The sequence below is a fragment of the Seriola lalandi genome, unplaced genomic scaffold (assembly GCF_002814215.2).
Source record: "Seriola lalandi dorsalis isolate HSWRI2012SDOR001 ecotype SW California unplaced genomic scaffold, Sedor1 jcf7180002054887, whole genome shotgun sequence".
In the NCBI taxonomy this organism is placed as follows: Eukaryota; Metazoa; Chordata; class Actinopteri; order Carangiformes; family Carangidae; genus Seriola; species Seriola lalandi.
In genome coordinates, this window is record NW_019525439.1 from 2,050,464 (window position 1) to 2,073,052 (window position 22,589).

A 22,589-nucleotide genomic window follows, 5' to 3' on the forward strand; every position below is an offset into this window, starting at 1 on the left:
AAGAAGTATCTCAGGAGCAGATAAATTAAACGCATACGCTTAGACAAGTTTTCTGTATCAACACACAGGCAAGAAGGCAGGTCAACCACATGAGCCTGCAGTCAGAGAGCCTGTAAACTGATCCTCTCAGTCTAAGCACATCCTCTGTGCTCGGGTCCCCTTTCTGCCAGGATCACACACACACACACACACACACACACACACACACACACACACACACACACACACACACACACACACGCACGGTCGCTCGTGCACATGCATTCCTCTGCAAGCTCTGCAAGGGGCAGGCGCAGAGTGTGCTGGAAGCTTGGAACTGCTCTTCAGAGTGAGCGTCTCTCTCACTCTCCCCAGTCGTGAAGTCAGAGAGCAGAGGAGGAAGGGAAGGCAGAGAGACCGAGGGAGGTCTGACGACACCATCCCAGCTTACCCGCGGCACCTACTTTAAATGCACAGACTGATAAATGCAAGCACACAGCCTGGTCACATCTGGCTTTGATTTTACTGGAGGAACATCAAGATTTATTACCAAGCTGTCATTCTGCAAGAGGTGTGTGCCAGGACAAAAACTTAAAGGAGCTTTGGAAACATAGCACGTGTAAGTGTCCATGGCAAAAGAGTCGGCAGTAGCTCTCAATGTTGGAGGTCCAGTGTGAGGATGGATGACACATGTTCCAGGCTAACGGTGTTCTTCACCGTTTTCTGATCCGGCTTCAAAGGGAACATCCAGCCAGAGGAAGAAAGGAGCAGCTAAATACGTAAGAACTTAATTCACCTGCACCACTTTTGAAATGATGCTGTGGTACAACTTTGGCCACCACTTGCTCTCGCTGGCGGCCCTTCTGGTGATTGTGAGCTGCGGAGGAGGGGAGCAAAGGAGAGGGACGGATAGCAGCACCAGCAGCACAGGTGGCAGCAGCAGCGGCAGCAGCAGCAGCAGCAGCAGTAGCAGCAGCAGTGGAGGAAGTAGTGGTAGTAGCGGTAGTAACTACAGCAACAGACGTTTTCATAAGATCCAGCACGGCCAGTGCACCTACACGTTCATCCTACCTGAGGGAGATGGAGCTGGAGGAGGCTCCTGCAGGGAGGCGAAAGCCGGTAGCCCGCAGTACAACGCCAACTCTCTCCAGAGGGACGCCCCACCACCTGAGCCAGAGTTTCCCAGCCAGAAGATCCAGCAGCTCGAGCACATTATGGAGAATTATACCCAGTGGCTACAGAAGGTAAGGAGCAGCTCAGGTGGTGTGTCATCCAAAACTTTCATGACTTTAATAAGGAGGATCTGTTGTTTTCTAAATGCAAGATGGAAATAGGAATTTTCCTGTTTTTAATTAGATCCATGCTAAAAGAAGTGGTCATTGAATTGCGTCTATAACATCCCTGCATTACTGTATCCATTTCTTTTGAAGTGGTCGCGGTGTAGTGCATAGTTTATTGAGATATTTATGTTTCTGTGGGTGTGTGGTCTCCGCAGAGCGTCTGTTTGTGGCTTCACTAGATAACTTGTTTTGGTTTCTGGATGAGGCTCTCAGACCAAAACCGAGCAGTGTTTGCTGTTTTCTCATAGTCAACGTGTTGTTTGCCAAAGTGTCTGTCAGTAGGAGAGTTTATGTGCTTTAGGAGTTGAACATTCTCTGTCATGCTGTGTGACCAATTTCAAAATAAAATATCAGGGAGAGGACATGTTCGCACAAACGACAGTGACAAAAAAGTAGAACTGAAAAGATCACTGATCCGTGTTCTTAAATGAACTCAAAAACACATGGAGTTCAATTTGACAAAATGGCTTTATCAGACAGCAAAAAAATATGTAGTTGATAATGTAGAACCCAGCCATCATCACAATTTATATTAACTCTGCTATGTTGTTATGTAACTGTGTACATTAACTGAGCTGAACTTTTTGTTCTGGATGTCACACAGCTGTCTGATTTTTTCCTGCCTTCATAGACATCGAGCACATTGTGTCTCTGTACCCGTCCACCAAAACCTATTTTTTCCTTCTTTCTCTCTATTTTTTCCTGAGTAAATTACCCTTTGAGTAAATTCCACAGATGTCCAGTTGAGTTGCACAGAGCGTCGGTCATAGAGCAGAGGTAGTTACATGTCAGTCACCCCCTGTTCTCCAGTGGGCTGTCTCTTTAATGGCAGGAAGTCAGAAAGAGCCCCCAGAGACACTCAGAGAAGGAAAAGACACAGAAAGAGAATGCTCCCTTTATTTATTCAAGTCAAGGATGTGTGAGTATAACTGCAAAATCCAGACTCACATGTAAAAAAAAAAAAAAAATCCATAACCTGTTTGATTTCTCTATAAACACAATCCTCATTATATCTGAGCTGATATGATGATGTTTAATTATTTCTGAATGGCAAAATTCCAATTTATTTATAGTGCCATGATGTTTACTATGTTCAAATATGGTTCTACTGTAATGTTAATGAGATGTGAATTGTGAGGCCATCGCTGATATGGTTTGGCAGCCACCCTGCTTTTTTAAGCTTTGAGACTTTGTGTCTCCAAAAAGAGTGAGACTATCTCCCTGAAAATGAATACATGAATCAAATAAACAAACTTCCAAATTCGCCAGAACCGGCTCTCCTGCTCCTTGACTTTCCACAATATTGCCCTTCTCAAATAAGATCAGCAGGTCCAATCTGTGATTAATTGCTTAGAGCTAATGGTTTATTTTTTGTCTAAAGAACAAGGTGGTGTAACACGAAGCGACTGCATGCACAGATAACACCTGATGGGATTTGATGGATTACAGTGGAACTGGGGAGGGGGGGTCGAATCAATCTGAACTTCATCAATACCCAGAGACTGTTCATTAGCAATAAGCGTATCCTCCCAAATCTGTCTGGCCCACTCCGCTGTGTGCCTGTTTTTCATTTACTCTCATATAGTCAACTTTTCACTCCTCAGGTTGGAGGAAATAGTCATTCCTCATCAATTAACCAGGTGCTGGTCAAAGTAGGTTACAACAGGATGTTGATTGAGTTTGTGTTTAGGGAGGTGCAGCGTTGGCGGCTACTCCGCCCTCCTGCAAATTCAGGTCTTCTTCCTAAAGCATACATTTCCAAATCTAAATGAAATATTGTATGAGAGAGATTTTGAGATTAAAGAACAGAATCTGTACAACATCAGCTCATCATTGTACTGTATATCACTGCCTTTATCTCAGTTTAGCAGAGGAATTTACTGTACATGGTGTATGTCATGGGTTTAAGAGCGCTTGGTGTACCGCATATTTTACATAGGTGTGTGTTGATTCACTTTTATACAGCTTTATAGGACTGAAAAGAGATATGCGTTACCCTGATTTAAAAAAAAAAAAAAAAATTGCCCTTTTGATTGATTACTTTTTTACTTTTTTCACTGTTCAAGTCTGAAAAACCTGTGTCTTTCTGTACGGCTCCCAAAAGCAATCCATGTGTCAAGAAAGGCCAGGGGGTGAAATAACACCAGCTTTATCTTTGCTCAGTGAACCTCAGCTGTCTGTGATAGTACAAGTGATACTATGAAAACACAACAGCAGCATCGGTAGACTGAAGGTCTGACTAATGAGACCAACTTTCTCCTCAGATGTAAAAATGGGAGCAAGTTACAACGTCTGCCATCACCACTAATACTGACACGGCCGGGCCACAAGTATTTTTCATTTGAAATAGAAAAATCCAATATCGACAAGATATAATATGTTAGATTATAGGATTATATTTTGTGGGTATGTGTATAAATTAAATTCCCTAGATGCATGTAATTGAGATAATAAATTAGATTATGGAAAAACATAAGAAAAACTTAGACTGCATACAGCATAAGACAGACAGATAAGCATAAGAAAGAAATTGGCACAGGCATTTCAGGGGACGCTTAAACACACAGTGGTAATTCAGGCTAATTACGCTGCATGGGGGGGACATCAGGATGCAGTTAACATTTTTCATTGGACAGAAGATTAAGTGTCCTGGCCAGTCTATCTATCTTAATCACACCAGCGTTTTTACTGCTTGTCTAAGAGAAAGTTTGCCCTGATGTTGCTCCAGCCGGCTCTGATGAAAGAGAAGGACGGAGGAGACCATTCCAGATAGCAACCCTGTGTCTGGGTGCCCAGTCCAGTGTGGGGGGTGGTCAGTTAAGAGTGATGCAGCAAACAGCTGTTGGGGAAGCATTTTAAGTCTGAGATCTTTCCTTCCTCAACCCAGGATAGAGTATATGGACCCTGATAACATTCCTGACCAGTCAAAGGTTGCTCGTGTTTGTCCAAGGATTACTTCCCTGGCCTGCCTGCAAGGCCGAGGAACCTCAGACATCTTTGGCTCTGATCTCAGAGAGAGAATGCAGCAGGAAACAATATATTTCACACATAAAATGATAATTACAATAAACTTTATTTTTGCAGCACCTTTATTAAATAGTGCTTATACTGTGCTTTGCAGTAATAGGGATAAGAAAGCTAACAGCGATAAAATATAAATCAGTAGATTGAGAGAACAGAGCATATAAAACAGCGGGCGAATTAATCATAGTGGTAAAACTATCATGGAAATATGGTTCAATTTTGGGCTGTCTCAGACAAAAGTTGATGACTCTAAACTGGGGGCTGCATCAAAATTCTGACAGTGGAAGAATTTTAGGAACAAATTCCCATCAAGTCCTTGCTGCTACAACCCATATTTACAAACCAACCAATCAGAATACGACCTGAAACACAGGAGACGCACAATGTTATTGCCAAAATCATCATATTCACCACAAACTCAATGAGCAAAAATCATATTTCACGTTGTCCTCTTTTTCTTGGCTGGCAGCTTATTTATGTGCTACCTTTGTAAAACATAAGAGTAGAGCAGATTGTTGATGATGAGATAGTTGTTAAGCTCTGAGACACTTAAACCAAACCTTAATGTACAAAACCCTTTTTGAAAAGCCAAATTTCTCTAATATGTTTTCTGAACACGGACCTGTAACACTGGAGCTCTCACTAAATAAATGTAGATCTAAAATGAGAAAAATAGAGTAAAGAGCAGGTAAAAATTCTAACCAGCTTTTAATACTTGAAAGGTTTTGACAAATTGTGGTCAGTTCCAAAAAAGCATTGAGTTTATAACTCAGGTAGGGAGTAGGACTGGTGAACAGGTTGGTGTGGCAGGTCATTGTTTTCAGTAGCAGTTATTCTAGCCGCTGGGCTTTTGGTGGGCTGTATCTCTTTTTGGAAATATGAGAGTGGCGATGGGTTATATTAGAAAAAGAACACGTTGTGCTGGATAAAAAGTAGATATAGCACACATCTTACTGCATGTCCTGACAACATCCCTTCTACTTTTCTAATATTTCAAGGACAATGAAAATTTGGCACAGGCATGAGTTCAGCAAGCCAAATTTAGTTTCTTGTTCTCGGGAGTGAAAGTAATATATCTTCTCATGTCCCTCCTGGTGGAGACAATAGAAAGTGGTTGAGTGCAGTGTTTCTTGGGAAGGACAGCCTGTGCCAAACTAAGCTGTTGCACGAAGGGACTGGGAAAAAACTATCGTCGTCTTATCCCTGTGAAATTCCCATCATTCTGCCTCTCGACGAACAGGACTATGCTGCATAAACAGCGGTTTAAAAGGATGTACCGACAGGTTGGCAGCAGCTTGTTTCCCTTCCATACTGGGTGTTCATACGAGAAAGGGTGAATATGTTTCTCTACTTAATGCTATGAGAGGGCCACACAGCATGCCTGAGGATCCAAGGAGAAACCTATCTATTTTAGGGGTGACTTCCTCTATGAGAGTTTATTTTCACTGATAATGTGGGCCAAGACTAACAATTGGATGATGCAGGAAAAACTAGGAGATGCTCCGAGGAATAAAAAGCTCTTCCTTCCTGACCCCAAAACTTGTAAAAAGGAAGCCATGGAAATTGCTTAAGGACGTTAGAATAACGGCTTCCAGAAAAGTTGTTGGTTGCATTTGTGTTATGACCGAAAGTGAAAAGGAAGTAGAGCTTTCTGCCAAGCATGTTGTGGGAATAGGGAAAAACATTACGGCAATACTACAGTATTTCCAAATTGGACACGAAAATGGAGCCGAACATAGTTAATGTTGATGACTTTCAGGTGAAAGGGCATTTAGTAGTTTTGTCACGCTCAATATGGCAAGCCACTTTGTTTTGAGACCCTCTCCCTTTTTTTCTCTCCCAGAAATTATATTTCAGTGTAACCAGTGGCCCCAAACATGCTGGTGGTTTGATACTGGGCAGATGAGTATTGTAGACCTACATATGCCTCTATAAACCTCAATGAATGAAGCAGTAACTTTTATGGTAATTTCACTATGTGTCTTGAATCTGTCTAGTTTACCTTATAGCAGCTATAAAGCAAGCATATAGTTCCTTTTCCATCACTCATTTTAGTGGATCACTCTGTGGTGGGTACTTCATCTGGGATTTATTTTGTTTTAATTACAGGGTTATACATTTGGCAGGATTTATGGCATCCCTGCTTAAAACAGTGTTGCTAGCTTGTAGCTTGGCACCTACTAATGCATCTGTGGAATAAATTGAGAGTTTCCCCTGATATGTTTGTGTTTCCATATACCCATGAGTATATTCACTCCAGTAATGGTGCTAATTTTTCTTCATTTGGTAGCCGGAGGTATTATGAATGGCAGTGCCATGCAGCATGATTCAGGTATGGAAGGGATCTGTTTAAACCTACACTCATTTTTTGGGCCACTTAAGAGACACGAAACAGGCTGTAAATACAAACCTGACACATTATAAAAGACAGAGCAACAATAGTATTAATTTTGAGTCTTGTCTCTGGCTACCTGATGAATGTGAGTCCAATATTTGTTCTCCTTTTAACTCTGGTCTGGTCTCCACCAACTCCAGAGGGAAATATCTGACTCCTTAGCTGCTAAATGCTCCACTATGTTCACCAGATAGTTGCCTACTGTGTCTGTCTGTTGTTTGCTCATGGTATAGAGCTCAGAGCTCAGCCGCATGCTCAGATGAAAACGACACTGATAAGAATAGTGTGGCTGAAAACCTATCTTTCCTGTCAATCCAAAACAATGAGCTAAAAGACACTAAAACGCTCAGTAGAGCTGAGGGGAACTGCAGAGTTGACTGATACACTACTGACCTCATCTACAAGCGACCCCTTTCACACACACATGGTCATTTGATCTATCGTAGCAGCTTTAAGGAATTACTAATGTGAGTGTTCTGCAGTGTGCTGTTAATATATGGAGTGATATTTAGATATATTTTTTCTTATAAAATGTTTGAAAAAAGAGCAAAGGCTTTTTTTTTCAAAAGATTGAGTATTAATAATATTATTTTAGGCAGGCAAATGGAAGCCATTAGTACTGAGTGTGTAAGTTATGGTCAGAAGAGTTGCCAAAAGCACAAGGTTCAAGGCTGTATCTCTGCCACTGCTAAGGTTGAGTGATTATGAGCCAAATATGAGATAGCAATAGCTTAGATAGAACGAAACATTAGACATTATAGTCAATCTGAGTGTACAATTAGTGGGCAAGTAATGTGGTGTTATCACAGCCTGCAGCAAATCACGACTGTGTTTGAACTTAACTTCAGTCGCTGAGCCGGCTGTTATCTTTGTTATATTTTTGTTTTATAATGACTCTTGATAAACAGAGCAGATGATAATATTACTCACTCGTATCTGTTGCTATTTTTTTCCTCCAGACTTCTGGTTCATTTAGGTTGTGAGCTGTAAATCAAGGTTTGATGAAGGTCAAGGGAAGTGGATCAAGCCCCGTTTGAGAATTTGAGATGCTTGCAGTGAATACTGCAGGACGTCTACACAGTGTGAATTTATAATAATGTGTCAGTAATGTTTTTTTTGGGGTTTTTTTCAGCTGCTTTACTTCCAGGAAACGATAACACTGAGAAACATGCATGTTTTGTATTGCTGATTCTGGCAGCAAGCAGGAGAGTGAGAAATCAGAATAGACTAAGTTTTAATGCTCTCGCTAAATGCCTGATTTTATGTTCTGCCAAGTTTGAAATTTACTGTATGTTCCCTTGCATCTGAATCATTAATCCCAAAGTTAATTCTGTAAAATCTCTGAGGTGGGGAGAAAAATTCCTAAAGCCTCCCCACATGCTATCTCTGAGGGCCGACTCTCCCCACAGCATCTCTTTGACTCTCCCTTACAGATGTTGCGTTATGAGTGGACGTCTTTGTCCGTCAGGGCCGGGGGAGCCTTCAAGAGGTTTCAGAGGACACAACCGTTTCACCTTTTTTTGGCAGTTCAGCCCTGCGGATCGAGTGGTGCAAGGATTTCAGATCAAAGCAACAAAAGAATCACAATCAGATGCTCCATTCTTAAGAAGCATAAGCTGTAGAATCTGCTAGAACTGTGGATGACAGGAAGCAAGTAAATGTGACAAGAGTGAAAGGAAGGAGATAAGTACAGAGTGCAAGATACTGGGTGAAAGATAAACAGTTTCACTCCCTTGCAGTGTGGGCTAGATAGATCTTCAAATGACTAATGGTTGGTTGGCTCCGTTGTTTTTGTTTTGTTCCTGTGGCGCTGGGATAGGAGCCACTTGTTCTTAAAGACTTCATCACATCCAGGAATTACCTCACTTATTTATTTAGTCTTTTCGTCCCTTGGTGTGGGTGAGAGAGGAGAGTTGCTGGGTGAACGTAGTGTCATGCATTCACTTACAATTTCAGACCCACACATCTTGATGGTAGACAGTCTGGAGCTATGCAGAACGGCAGGCTGATTATAGTACGTGTCTGTTTTCTGCGGGCGGTTTGGACACTTGGGCGTGTTAGGTTCTCGGTTTATTGGTTAAGAGCTGTGATTGGTGCGACACCTTCCTCAGTCAGCTCACAGACAGACACGCAAAAAGATATAGGCGCTCATGCACACACGTATACACCCACAAATCTGCATATAGCCTGTGTTTTGAAAACAGAAACACGCTCGTAACCCTGTCCAGAGCAGTGTTTGCCTTGCCTGGGACCCGAGCCAGGCTTCTCACATTCCCCACAATACCAGAGCTGGAGTTGGCACAGAGACTGCAGAAGTGGGTTAGCCCCTGACATTTCTCTTCTGTTTAAAAATAACACCCTCAAAACATTGTACAGTACTGGTCAGAAGTCCTCATAGTCGTCGTAGTTGTTGACCTTTCACCACATTTCTTCTCCATTTTTCTCTTGTAGCCTGTTGCGCTTATGGTGACACCCCAGTCAGTGATGTCAGAGCAGGTGATTAACTGATGGAAAACACCTGCTGGACAGTCTGTGTAGCAGACGGATAGATGGATCTTCAGTTCAAGGATCCACCAGTGCCACATTTTCCTCTACTAATACTGGTTTCTGTACCTAAACTCATGGCCTTGGCTGACACCGCTGATACTTTTTCAATTTCAAATGATAAGTTGATTTTAGTGTTAAATTTAAAGCCCCTATTTGCAAATTATTTTGGTGACTCTCAATTGCAGTATCAAAACAGAACTTATGATAGATACTAAGGCACAATGAAATGAAAAAAAATTGACTATTTTATCTTAATAGAAAAAACATATGCCAGACAAACTTAAAAGAGGCCACAATCCTATAAAGATCTAACCATAGGGGCTTTGATTACTGTCTTAGATCACTCATAAAATCTCTCCTTTGCATTTTGATATACTGACAGTTATGAAAATAAATGTTATTTATTGTGGATTGGACCAGTACCTAATCTGTTTACGCCTGCATTAAGGGATCTTCAGGGTGCTTTGGAGCAGCGAAACAAGCTATAAACAAAATGTTGACATATTGTCCTATTGGCAACTGTGCGTGCTTATTTACATATCCGGCAGACTTACAGCAACATTAGTATTCACGTTGAGTCATATGTCTGGCCACCTGTTGAATGAAAGTCCATTATTCACTCTACTTTGAGTTCTGCTTCGGTCTCCACCCACTCCCGAGTGAAGTATCTGGCTCTTTACTAAATGCTGCAAAATGCACCACTCGCTTAGTTTAGCTAAGCAGTCAGTGTGAACCAAAACAGTAAAGTTGTGGGCTGTAAAACCAAAACAATGAGGTGAAAGACGATAAAATGCTCCATGAAGCTAAGGAGAGCTGGAAGTTGAGTGATAATCTTAAATGGGTTTGCAACTATGAGTGACCCGTTTCACAAACATCTGGTCTTCTGATCCATTCTTTATATAAAAATGGCAGATATAAGATCAATTTTGTTGACAATATTGATCGTCTATATCAAACCAATACATCGCTAATACTTAGCCACATAAATAACTCAAAATGAAATTGTATGGAACTTAGTTTCCTAGACTTAGCTTCAGGTTGCTTAACACCACTGCATTTAAAAAAGCCGTTTTCCCCATTTACTTACAAGGTAGAACCTTTTATAGCAGTAAATGTTAATACTGTTGTGTTTGGCATTCATGCCTAAGACACCGGTTAAACATGACTGGTGCAAATTTAGCAAGTGATCGTGTTATCAGTAGTAATCTATGTGACGTTGACTACCACACAAGTCAGACTAACAAACACGCACGTGAGTATGCATCTTCCAAGAAGTCATGAAAGCAATTCTCAACTCAAACTCTTAAGTTTTATTCCCGCTGTAGGTTTGAAAGCTGGCTGTTGAATTTGGCTTTGGGTTTTGGGCACCATTTAGGGATGGAAAAAACGTACCATGAGTACAGGCATTTCTTCCCAAAAGTAAGAATGTATCACAGTAACGGGCAGACTAACTCTAAATGTGCCGCTGTATGGCGACCTAACAGGAACTCTCCCATAAATCTGTCATTGATCGAACAGATGAATATGCTTTTTGCTCTGGGTTTACAACTAAAATACAAATGGTTACAAATGGTTCTTGATGTTTATTTAAATCGACGTGTTTGAAGCAGTCCTGAGATGGAGAGGCTAATCCTCCCGAGACCCGTGTGTGTATATTTCTGCATCTGTGAGCCTACGGACGAATCTGTGTCACACTAATGTCCAATGCTGCATTTGTGTTTGTGCATGACATTGTTTGACGCGCACATGAGCCTGTGTTTGTCTTTGTTTGGATGAGACGACCTTCAGCTTAATTGATGGCCTGTAAAGGATCAAATGTGAGGTTCTTTCCCTGGGCCCATACAGTGACAAGTTGAAGTTGAAGCTCGGACAGAAAAGAGCCTGTCACATTTTGTCACTGGCTTTCAAACAGCACTTCCATTATGAGCATAGATGAATACATCCTAGTGATGCATTGTGTCTATGCTGTCTGCTCTGCACAGCACAGGACATAACATTAACAGTTATGTCAAACTGGGAAATCCTTCCTTCCTCCCTTCCTTCAGTAGTGAGTCCACTTATAGCTGACTGTGAGCAGCTTGCATTATTCCCGGCAAGAGTTTTAACCAAGGAAGCTTCTAGATGGCTGGCAATTTCAAGCAATTTTCCTATGTATAATAGTATACAGGTCCCCTTTTTTGTTCAATTTTTTTCCATCAGAATAGATAACTTTATTTAACTTCACTGCTGAATAACTGACAAAACAATCTCACTCTCCCCTCTATCCCTTTCTATCATATCACATGATCTTCATCAGCAGATAGAGTCTGCTAAGTCGTCATTAAAATGTTTTTTTGAGTCACGTTGGCTCAAAAGTTGAGTATTGAGTTGAGCCTTTGACAGAAAAAAAAAGCAACCCTAAAAATCTCACCTCAAGGTCCATTTAGTAGCCAGAACTTTCATTTTAGCCAAGAATTACAGGATGGACTACAGGATGAGATTACAAGGTTGTTTGAATTTGGCGTAGATATGGCAAGACCACTGATCTGAGCTCATTTGTATGGTTGATGGTTTAAGTGTGGTTGAAGGCCAGGAATTATACATACGGTACACTGTGTCTTCCAAGCTTTTTCAAAATCGTCTTCCTCTTTCCCTTGCACCCACATTTTTTCCCAATAGAAATCATCCAAAATAAGTTATGACAAACTGTACTGACAGGTTGCCATGTTTGTTTCAACAAATTATAGATTCATGACTCATGAGTTCATTTATCTTTCAGCTTCTCTAAAAAGAGCTGTATCCGAGTGAGTAACAGACAGTAAAGACGCAGAAACACAAACCTTATCATCATTTTCATCCATCATCAGCTGAGGGTCAGACAGCAGCAAATGCTTCTAATGCTGCAGCATGGCAGTGATACAAATAGTGGCTACGGATGAACTGCACATTATCATTAACAGCAGCATCTATTTTCCTCCTCTCCAACAGCCGTGATGAGGTCAGGTCAGACTGAAGCGGTTCCATGTGGAGATGTTAGTCGGGCTACTGCACCTCGTCTTCCTGTTCATGTCTCTTGTTTAGGTTGAATGTCGGTTCAGCATCACTTAAGGGAAATTTAGGCACATACGCAAAACATACACACTCCATACTGCCTTAAAGTACCACCATCAGTACTTAAAAGTGCCTCAAGCAGCCATTGATGTGATATATAGCCCAGCGTGTGTTAGCCACTAGCAAAAGCAACAGTGGGAGAGAAGAAAATGAGTCATGAGTAACATAATCTGGATGTGATGTGATAGCGTCAGCCCATCCTTAGTGATTGAAGCAAAAGAAAGCAGAGATTGTAAGAAAGAAGGAGGGAGGGGGAGGGCAAAACACAGGGAGATAGAGAGATATGGAGGGGGAGGCAGAGAGAGAAAGTGAGAAAAACTGTAAGCTTGTGGTTGTAACCCTGGACGACTACAGGGATGGTTTATAAACTGAGGAGTCCTTGCTTAATGTGATATGTGGGATGTTAGAGTGAAAGATAAACACGAATATGACGTTGAAGGAAACAACCCCTGTCATTAAACGCCCATTCATTTTGATTAGAAAAGACACTCGGCTTGATAGAGGTGCTGGCACTCAAACTGGAACACTGCATCCATTTTTTCCCCTTAAGTTTTGCCCGGCTGGGAGGTTTAACGTACAACAGCATGCGTAGTAATGTCTTCTTCATGGCTGAGCTTGAAACAAAACATGTCATTTTGCATCTATTTCCACAGCTTTTTTGGCAGAGGGATCCCCTGCTGTGATGTGTAGAGGGTCCACTGGAATCCTATCTCAAACATTTGAATGTAAACGGCTCCTCTGTGGGATGGTGGGTTTGTGGAATCTCTGTGTGCTTTGGTAAAAAGGGGCAGACTGACATGGCCTGTAGGACTGACACACAAAAAAAGCCATCATCACACACACACACACACATTCCTGTCTGGATGTGTCCCTGAGGAAAGATTCTTTGTTGGACACAATATCTGCAGACAGCCCCTCTGCTGGTACTCACTGTTGAAGACCGTCGGATGAATGACCAGGTCTGAGTTTGTTTGGTTGTTTGGTTTTTCGTTACGCATTCCCATGTCTTGGGTGAATGCAAGTACTTCCTCTCCCATATGTCCAGATACGCATAATTAATTGGAGTAATTTTGGGGGCCATTTTGACATTAGAGAGCGGGACTGAAACTGGAGGATTTGTGAAAATATACATTCATGCGTAAGCTCTACTTCACTGTATTTGTTTTCATTTAACATGGAAAGAAACCACGTGACGTCTCTGATAGTGATCATTGCATAGGTTTGAGGTATGAGAGACATGAAAGAAATATATAACTTAGTACAGTGTTTGAGCCAAGAATGTCTGGGAGGAGGTGAAATGGGTCCTTTAGAATTTTAATGGGACATCACTGCTCTATTCAAGGGCTACAATAAACAGTATACTGTGGCCAGTGAGTGCTACAAAATTATATTAAAATGATAAAAATGATTAGATATTACTTATGTAATTTTGTTTTCAATTACACTGAAGAAATGAGAATTTTGATAGAATGAGAATATGAGTGTTAAGCAGGATGAAGTACTCCTGCATTGTGATTAACATTTATCAGCATTTTTCTTGAACCCAACTTCAAAGTTCATCATTCAACATTCAACATTAGCTGTTGGTACCATGGTCCTCGACTGTTATCTAGCCACAAACACTGGGCTGGAAAATGACATAGATAGATAGATAGATAGATAGATAGATAGATAGATAGATAGATAGATAGAGACTGCTACATACATATTTATCCCCTAGGGGAAATTCATGTGTCCATTAGCTCATTGTTGATGATGATAATAATAAAAACGGTTAATAACAAATGAACAATAATAATTAGATTAGTCCACTTCCTTTGGCTGAGGTGTTGTATAGCCTGATGGCAGTGGGAACAAAGGATCTCCTGAACCTCTCTGTTCTGCAGCGCAGTGAGATGAGATGTTTGCTGCAGTTGTAGCTGCTTCTCTGTCCTCCCCGAATGTTGTGGAGCGGATAGTTGGTATTGTCCAAGATGGCAATCATCTTACATTGCATGCGTGCCAAATTACTTCCTTAAAAATACGATGCAGGTTCACCAGATAGCAGCCAATAATTTTTTTCTTTAATTTGGCTAGGTCACAAAATGTGTGTTGATACAGTAAATCTTAAAATGAGAAGCCTGCTAACAGCTTTGATTTTACCTTTTGAGTTTACTGGGTGCTGGGAGGTTGTGTGGAGGTTTGTTTTACAGGAGTCATAGTCACAACGGTGTGCTCTAGCTCAAACTCTGTATAATACATTTTCATGCTTTTATTTATTTATCTATTTCTATAATTTCTCTACAGAGATATTAGACGACTTTTCCCCGCATGCAATAAGTGATTTTAGTTATACGTGTTACAGCTGGAATATAGTCATACAGGAGAGCCAAATCTTCCTTGTCTAGACCAACTCTGAGGATTCATTTCCGGATTTAAATTTTTATCGTCAAAACAAGCAACTGTCCGACACCACTGTACCAATATCAACAGAAGTAAAGCAAACATTTCATTTGGATGTGCTCACACCATAGTTCTAAAGAGTTCAAGGCAAAACATTTTGGCCATCTCTTCTGTTTTTTTCTTTTTTTTGATGCTGAGAGAAAGTTCATGCTTTTCATAACACTCCTGTCAAAAATTAATTTGTATACCCCGTTTGACGTACTAAGTGAATTGGCTTTTATCTTACATATTACAGACATAGAGACTTTCTCCAATTCATCTTGCACAGGGCCTTGTAGTTAATCATGCGAAGTATGTCATGTAGACATAACACTGTCAGAGCTTTTGATTTAAAAAGGCCTCTCAAGCTAGAAGATTCACACTGTGCGGTTCCTGGTAGTGATGGTACATTGGTCTTCATGTGAGAGAAAGCTAAAAGTAGATCAGAAATATGACTTTCATGTCTGGGGGGGAAAAAATGACGGTAATAACAGTAAAAGCAGATTGCCATAACAATGTTTTGAAACATGTCATTTATTTTCCCAAAGGAAACTAAAAACCGCAACAGCACATCCAGTTTCTCTTCATTTCAGATATTTGACCTCATATATAATTTTTTATATCTCAAATTTGACTCAACTGAAGCCACATTTCTGCCACTTTGTGTTTGAAAAACAGGATTTAGCATCAAATTCTTAATAATTTACGCAGTCTTTCTCGTATTCAAACCTCTGTGGGTCTCTGTTGTTGTAACTTGAAGTAAATTAGCCGTATACAAAGCTCGTTAATCATTTGAAAGATTCAACACGTCAAAATTTAACATCATATTTTCCACTCAGTTTTTACAGTTTGTAGTTTATTTGGATTTTTAACACTGAATAATGATTTAGAAGGTCATATAGTTTGCACATATTTGACACAATGACTGGAAAATCAATTTGGCTAAAAACATTTACCCTCAGGTTAGAAATTATGATTTGTTTTTCCAAAGAAACAATCAACCAGCCTTGAAAACTCTACCATGAGCCAAATATTCTCACATTCTTTTATTTTCTGTCCTGTTGACAAACCATTGTGACGGAAAACCTTTGAAGGGTGGAAAATGGTTTGCTTTTTAACCTGCCAAATGATTTTGGGCACCTCAAATGAAGCACCATGATTTACTTAGTGATTTAAACAGAGGATCAGTTGGTTTTTTTTCAAGTTGTGTACACAATCCTCATTATGTCCTTGGAAATGTGCAACCAAAACACAATTGACATCAACACAATAGCATCCTGACAAAAAGACAAAGGGAGGAAAAAAGAGGAAAGAAAGATGCAAAGCAGAGCAAAAAAAGAGCTTTAGAACGGCGGGTTCTGGCAGTAGCAGGGTTGTTTTTCGGATGGCAGTCAGTCTTTTCTGGCTTAGGGGAGTCCTGGAATCAACAGTTCGGACAGAGATGAGGCAGGGGGCTGGACCACCCACCTCACTCCACAACCCTGCTCTACCATATATGATGGGAATTGATCACTAAATAGACTGATCGCAAAGTTAAGCTCTCCATTCTTGCACGGCACATAAGCCATCTACACGGATGACGATGGCAGATTTATCACTCAAATTTTTTTATATGTAATTTTTGAAACAATGGGTTCTTGATTTCAGACAGAAGCAGAGAAAAGCTGGCTGCTCATTTCTAGCTGGCAGCCACTGATTTTTCCATTGGATACGAAAGCGGACACAAGTGAACGTAAGATACATGGCCTGGTTGAAAACACTGACCCTCTGACTTTTTAATCTTACGAGTTGACTTTTCAACAAGAACTTCATGGATACAACGACGCTAACAAGACTGAGGCTAACACTGCAAGTCCCAGGCAAAAGGTTAACGTGGAAAACATGGAAATAATCATGTATTGCAGTTCAGATCTAATCAATCCTTATAAGAAGGATAAAGAAACATATAACAAGAGAAAGGGTTTTGAGGATGAGGACTGACCAATGAGTTTGACAAACAAGTTAGTTAAGGATGTACCTTGGCCTTGGAAGTAGGCTAACACTCTTTTTCTGTAGGAAGTAAGCTAGTTAGCCAAATATGCTAATAATTGCATCTTATGTTCAAGCTTATAGTCACATTGTTGAATCCATTAATTACCATTTTGTTCTTGTTCTGGTTTTGGAAAGGCTTAAATTCAAACAAAAAACTCTTTAATTTATTTCCACACACACTGCTTCAGCGTATCAACAAATCCAATGCTTGACAGGCATGGCATACCCAGTTATGTTAGCAATAGTATGACTAGAAAACCACAGCTCAGGGAAGGTGTCAATTGATCCAAACCCCCATTTCAGAGTCAAGTTTAAGATGCTTTTTTTGCCCACCAAACCAAGGGGGAATGTCTGTTTCTTATTTTTATATTTTCGTCAGCCCTGTTGGCCATTCTCTCTCTCCTGACATTCTATGAGGAGAAAAAAAAAAAGTGGCAGCAATTGAATAAACACATGGATGTTGGCCACCAGGGCGAAAGGTCACAGAGGTCAACTGTGAGTTCAGCCTGAGTTGTTACTCACCTAATCTTGACAGAGTTTAAGACAAGGAGCCTTATAACTGTTTCAAGGTGGATTTGTTTTTTTGCTGACAAGCTTTCTAAGACTGCACACATTGCCTCAATCTATAGTACATAATGCTGGAGTGTGACAGTGCAGTGAGGCAGGGTAACACCTCCTAAAGCCGTACTAGAGTGAATTATATGCCCAGGTTTCAAAGAGGGGTGTCAGATTCAACTTTAATTGTCAGTGGGTGATAACAAGGTGTAAGTGTATTTGTTGGCGTCGGACCCAAGGTGACTTGTGATACACCAGGAGGTGCTGATTTGGGGGGTGGGTAACAGCCCCCATGCTCTTGTCCATTAAAGTGGTCTGACATGGATCCAGGCCTGAGCGTAAGGGATGCATCCCAGAAGCCAGACCTCCCCAGTAACACCATCACCATCACCTCCCACCACACACACACACACACACACACACAGAGCCAGAGATAAGCAGGGATGTGACAGAGCTACAGCAGTAAGTGCTTTATACAGTCCAGGCCCACCGTTTTCTAACTCTCACAGTGTCTCTCAGGACTGTCACGGCTGCTGTTTAGAAAAAGATCAAGACCCCCTTTTGGAATGGAAGTTACACTAAATGGGAAATGTCAGAAAAGTGGTAAACATTTGCACTAATCTGTTACAATGTTAGTGAGGAGTACCATCTTGAGGGATTATACTGTTCTTAGCTCTCAAGCGGTGGCAATTTAGCAGTTACACCATGGTAATTTATAGAATATGTGTGTTTGGGATTTCATGCCTTATGGACTGTAATGCTTTCCATGAAAACGGACACATGCAGTGCAGTTCATTCAGTAAGCTAAACATTTGTCCCTCTACATGATCAACAGTCCATTTGCTTTCAAAATCTGCATCCTGTGACATACTTAATGATGTAGAGCTTGCCATTTATGTCCTAGACAGCCCAAAGCAGCTTGTTTAGTGAGTAACACTCAATTGTACCTCATAAACTGTCTAGGTGGACCAGTCTGTACACGTAGGGGTGCAGTGAATGGTTCTCCATAGCGGGGATGGCAGACAGCATCATCAGTAAAGTCACAGGCCGTCCACATGTGGCCAGCCTTTGCCAAACACTGCACCTTTAAACCTTTATGCCTCAGTATAAAGAAGGACTGAGGGAAACATAAACTTGTGTTTATGTGACTCTCTCTTAGCAAACAGTGATTTTGTGAAACCAGGGACTAGATGTAGCAAATTCTAAAAGCAGAATCTAGTTTTATTTGACCTTCTGGAATGTCTCTTATAAATCACTATAAAGCAGATTTATTTTTTTGAAAGTGGTGTTTTATTTGAATTCTTCTCTGTTTTAAAAGTGAAATGCTCACACACAGAGAGGAACTGACAGAGGTTTTATACGTTTTCATTGAAACTTTAAAATCAGTCTTTTTTTGAAAGATTCTTTCTTCTACAATTGAAAAGTTAAATTCAGACACAATAAAACACAACCTCTCTGCAGGACACTTGGTAGATTTGCAGCTAAAGCCGTACTTGGTCTGGTATGACATTGGCTTGTGGTGGATAATCTTAGCTAACCTTAGGTAAACATTGCTGTATAAGGGACTGAGTCAGTTTACTGCTTTTATGACTGTTTTCCACTTCTGCGACTTTTGCTGTAATAGTATTTAGCATCATATTATAATTTGCATTTTGGGCTGCTATTCAGCAAAAGTTTCATTTTCTTGCTTTAAAGATGTTGTTTAAAGATAATGTGCCCCCATTTATGTCTGACCTCCATTTTTAGTTAAACCCAAACTTGGTGGGCTTCATGTAGAGGTTTATCAAACCGTAAATCCTTTAAGCCTCAAGGTTTACTGGCCCAAAACCTGTTTCTTGTCAAATTCCCATCTGTGAGAAGAATTTACGAGCATTAGCCAAAATTACCTCTTGTCATTTAATTGGCTTTTTGACTTGATTGAAATTAATTGGTTCCAGTTCAGCTCAACTAGAAATGGTTAAATTACAAAATATTCTGGCGAGAATCATTTGCTGGCATAAGAACCTCACATCGTCCTTTGCATTCTCATTATGCACTCATATTTATTTCCCCATCCCAATCCCACTCCCACAAATTTGCATTTCAGTTCTGGCAATGGAAGCAAATATTTGCTTTCAGCGCTGATAATAGTTTCTATTGGTAGTCACTGACTGGAAAAGCAAAGCATTTAACTGGAGTCGAGGTTAGAAACCATCAAAATAACCCGACACCCACATAGACCTATTTTATGACTTCCCAAGTAGTGATTTTAAATGATTGGGCGTGTTTGTGTAATCTTGTTCCTCCTTGGTACTTTCCATTTATGACCCCCACTAGATCCAGCCATGAGTCAGCCACATTCCGTAAGAGACAAAAGAAATGAGGGGATCACTGCGCTTAAGTTTCCTTCGGACATCTGTCCCTTCAGTGACTTTTCTCCCAAGGTGACTTCCACTGTGCAAAGCCTATCGATGTCCTCAAACAGTGGACACAATAATCTCAGCAGATGAGCAAACGGCAGTGCAAAGCCGCTGGTGTAAGCAGTGAGGTTTACATTGAGGTTTTGAGCTTAGGCCTAAAAGGGTGTAAAAACAACACACGCCATCCACAGATTTCAGAGATTTTACATTTCTGGATGGACTGAAAACCATTTCCAAACACAGTCATATTCTATGGTTCATTATCAGGCAGAGTAATCCATCATTACTTGAGCTTTGTGGATTCCAGACTCCTTGTTTTCTTTCCAATTCCTGGGGCCAGACCATTGGAGGTTATGTGGAAAGTGACACTTATATCAGCCTTATGTAGTTCACATTTAGGGGAAGCTGTATTATGTCTGAAATCCAGCCTGAAAAAATGTTACATTTTACTTTAGTACTCTTGCCAAGAAAGGATATTACATTGAAAAGTTAATTCCACTTGGCAGACCTGTGCAAATGGCTGAGAAGAGAAAAGCGAAGAGATCCATCTCTGTTCTGTTTTATTCTCTATCAGTCTTTGATTGATTGATTGACTCGATTTAATTAATCTATTATTCATAAAAGCAGAAAAAGGTTCTTCTTTTTCTGCAAATGAATGAATCCTACAAATATCTAAATTTCAAAATTGTAAAGATTTTATCCCACATACAGATAGGAATGTTTTTCTGTTAGAAAATATGGCTCCAAAATCAATATTTATATTTACTATATACACTGTAGCTTTTAAATTGTTCGTGTATGTGCTGTGGCATTTTGTCACTGATGTAATCATTAGATCAAACGTGAACTGAAAGCACTCCAGCATACATCTGTTCAGATTGGGAAATAGTGGAAAGCCCTGAGAGAATCTTACCAACACTTTGCTGACTTCAGCACAAAGTATGGCAAGCATAAAAGACTGTCTGTGGTTTTGATTATTTTGTGTGATGTTTGTCCATTTTTCTCAATGCATATTCGTCCTTTCCACATGGAGGCCGAATAGCACTTCAAACAAATGTCATAATGTCCCTTTGACTGGGCTGTGGAGAAGTGTATATCAGACATCAGGACTAACTTGATAATTGTTACAATTTGTACCGTCAGAGAGATGGAAAAGATGAATAGAGACTTGTGCTGTCACCAGCTACTTTCTGGTGAAGTGTTGCTCTGGCCTGCAACAGCCTCCAATTTACAATGTAATTTTTGTACAGTCTGCAGTGCAGCAGGGACTGATGCATAGATGTAGATGCAAGAGAATTTAGGGAATAAGAGAGTAACAATCTACAAATTTAATTACACTGTAAATGTTTTTAACTAGCAGGTATCTTCACTAAAGAGAGGGAACTTCATATCTTGTCCCCTTGAACATATGTTACTTATACACTGTACAAAAAGTTAAAATGTAAATTGGGAATCCGAAGCATTTCTGTAGTGTCTTCTCACTAAAACAGAAGGTGCAGTGTAGCTCAGTTTCTCAGTGTGTGTAGCCCACAGCTGCAGAAACTGAACCGTTGCTAAGGACACCAACACATGATGTTCTGTTTGACACAGATTTGTCTTGGCTGATACGTTCTCTAGAAATGGCTGTTACAGCCCACTGATGGGCCAAAGCAAAAACTCCGAAAACATCTTTTATAGATCAAGTGTTTGAGAATCTCCCCACTGGCAGATTATTGAATCATCTCAGTTTGTGTTCAGACTGCGAGCCACCAGATGGACAAGTGGACACTTAAAATCAAATCAAGTTATGTTTACTGTATTTTCAAAACAACTATGCACAGAAAAGCCTTCCTGTATTTATTACAGTAATCACTCGAGGCAACAATATGATGTAAGACACAAGGAAAAAAAGTACAAGAAAATAAATAGGATTTAGTTAGTTTACTTAAACCTACCAACCCGAGCCTGAGTAAAAGAAAGAAATTAACATTTCAGTGAGAGGACAATGAAATAATCCAAACACATTGCACAGATGGTCCATATACTGTAGTTAATCTATATGAAGAATCTTATCCAACCTCAACCTCTATCTCCATCTTGTCATTTGTTTGCGTTTGGAGATAAGGATGAAAGAGCTCTTTCCAGACGAGCTTCAGTGAATATCTGTTCATCTCTGCCTCTTCCATCCCGAGCTAACCACCGACATCTGGCTGGGCCTGTATTGACCAAACCCATGCTTCAATATCAAATGATGGAAAACTTTTGTTTGTTCTTTCTTTTTCTGATGTACGTAAGACACTTTTTCCAGTGAGTGACCTTAGGAATGCTGACTTTTGATGAATCATGATTAAGGTGCATAACAAGTTGTCCTTTAAACCTGCTGGTTTGGACTCTCAACATGAATCTTAACCATTTTGTGCAATCTTTTTTCTTTTTTTTTTGGTGCAGATTGAAAACTACATTAAAGAGAGCATGAAGACAGAGATGGCTCAACTGCAGCAGAGTGCTGTCCACAACCACACGGCAGCCATGTTGGAAATGGGCACCAATCTCCTCTCTCAGACAGCTGAACAGACACGCAAGCTAACTGACGTCGAGACGCAGGTAACCACTCAACAAACGCACTCATGATAATGCTCCTGAACACACTTGTCCCACTCGATTTTCTCTTGACTTTCTTTTTCTCACAGACTAACAGTGAGAGAGGATCCATCCTCTGCTCCATTAACCCAGCCATTCCACACTCAACTGCCCCAGAAAGATTACAGAGAACTGGCCACAGTCAATAGTGATGCCATATAAATGCAAATCCCTTCTTTGAGTTATTCG

General features: G+C 40.5%; 1 protein-coding gene across 1 annotated transcript in view; it reads left to right on the forward strand.

The window, feature by feature from the left end:
- The first annotated feature begins 331 nt into the window (after positions 1-331).
- The window catches only part of angpt1 (angiopoietin 1), a 53,419-nt gene continuing 31,161 nt past the window's right edge, over positions 332-22,589 (forward strand). The window contains exons 1-2 of the mRNA XM_023429111.2: positions 332-1,223; positions 22,209-22,364. Coding sequence (XP_023284879.1) covers positions 792-1,223; positions 22,209-22,364 — 588 coding nt within the window. The 5' untranslated portion in view covers positions 332-791. The remainder of the gene's footprint in view (positions 1,224-22,208; positions 22,365-22,589) is intronic.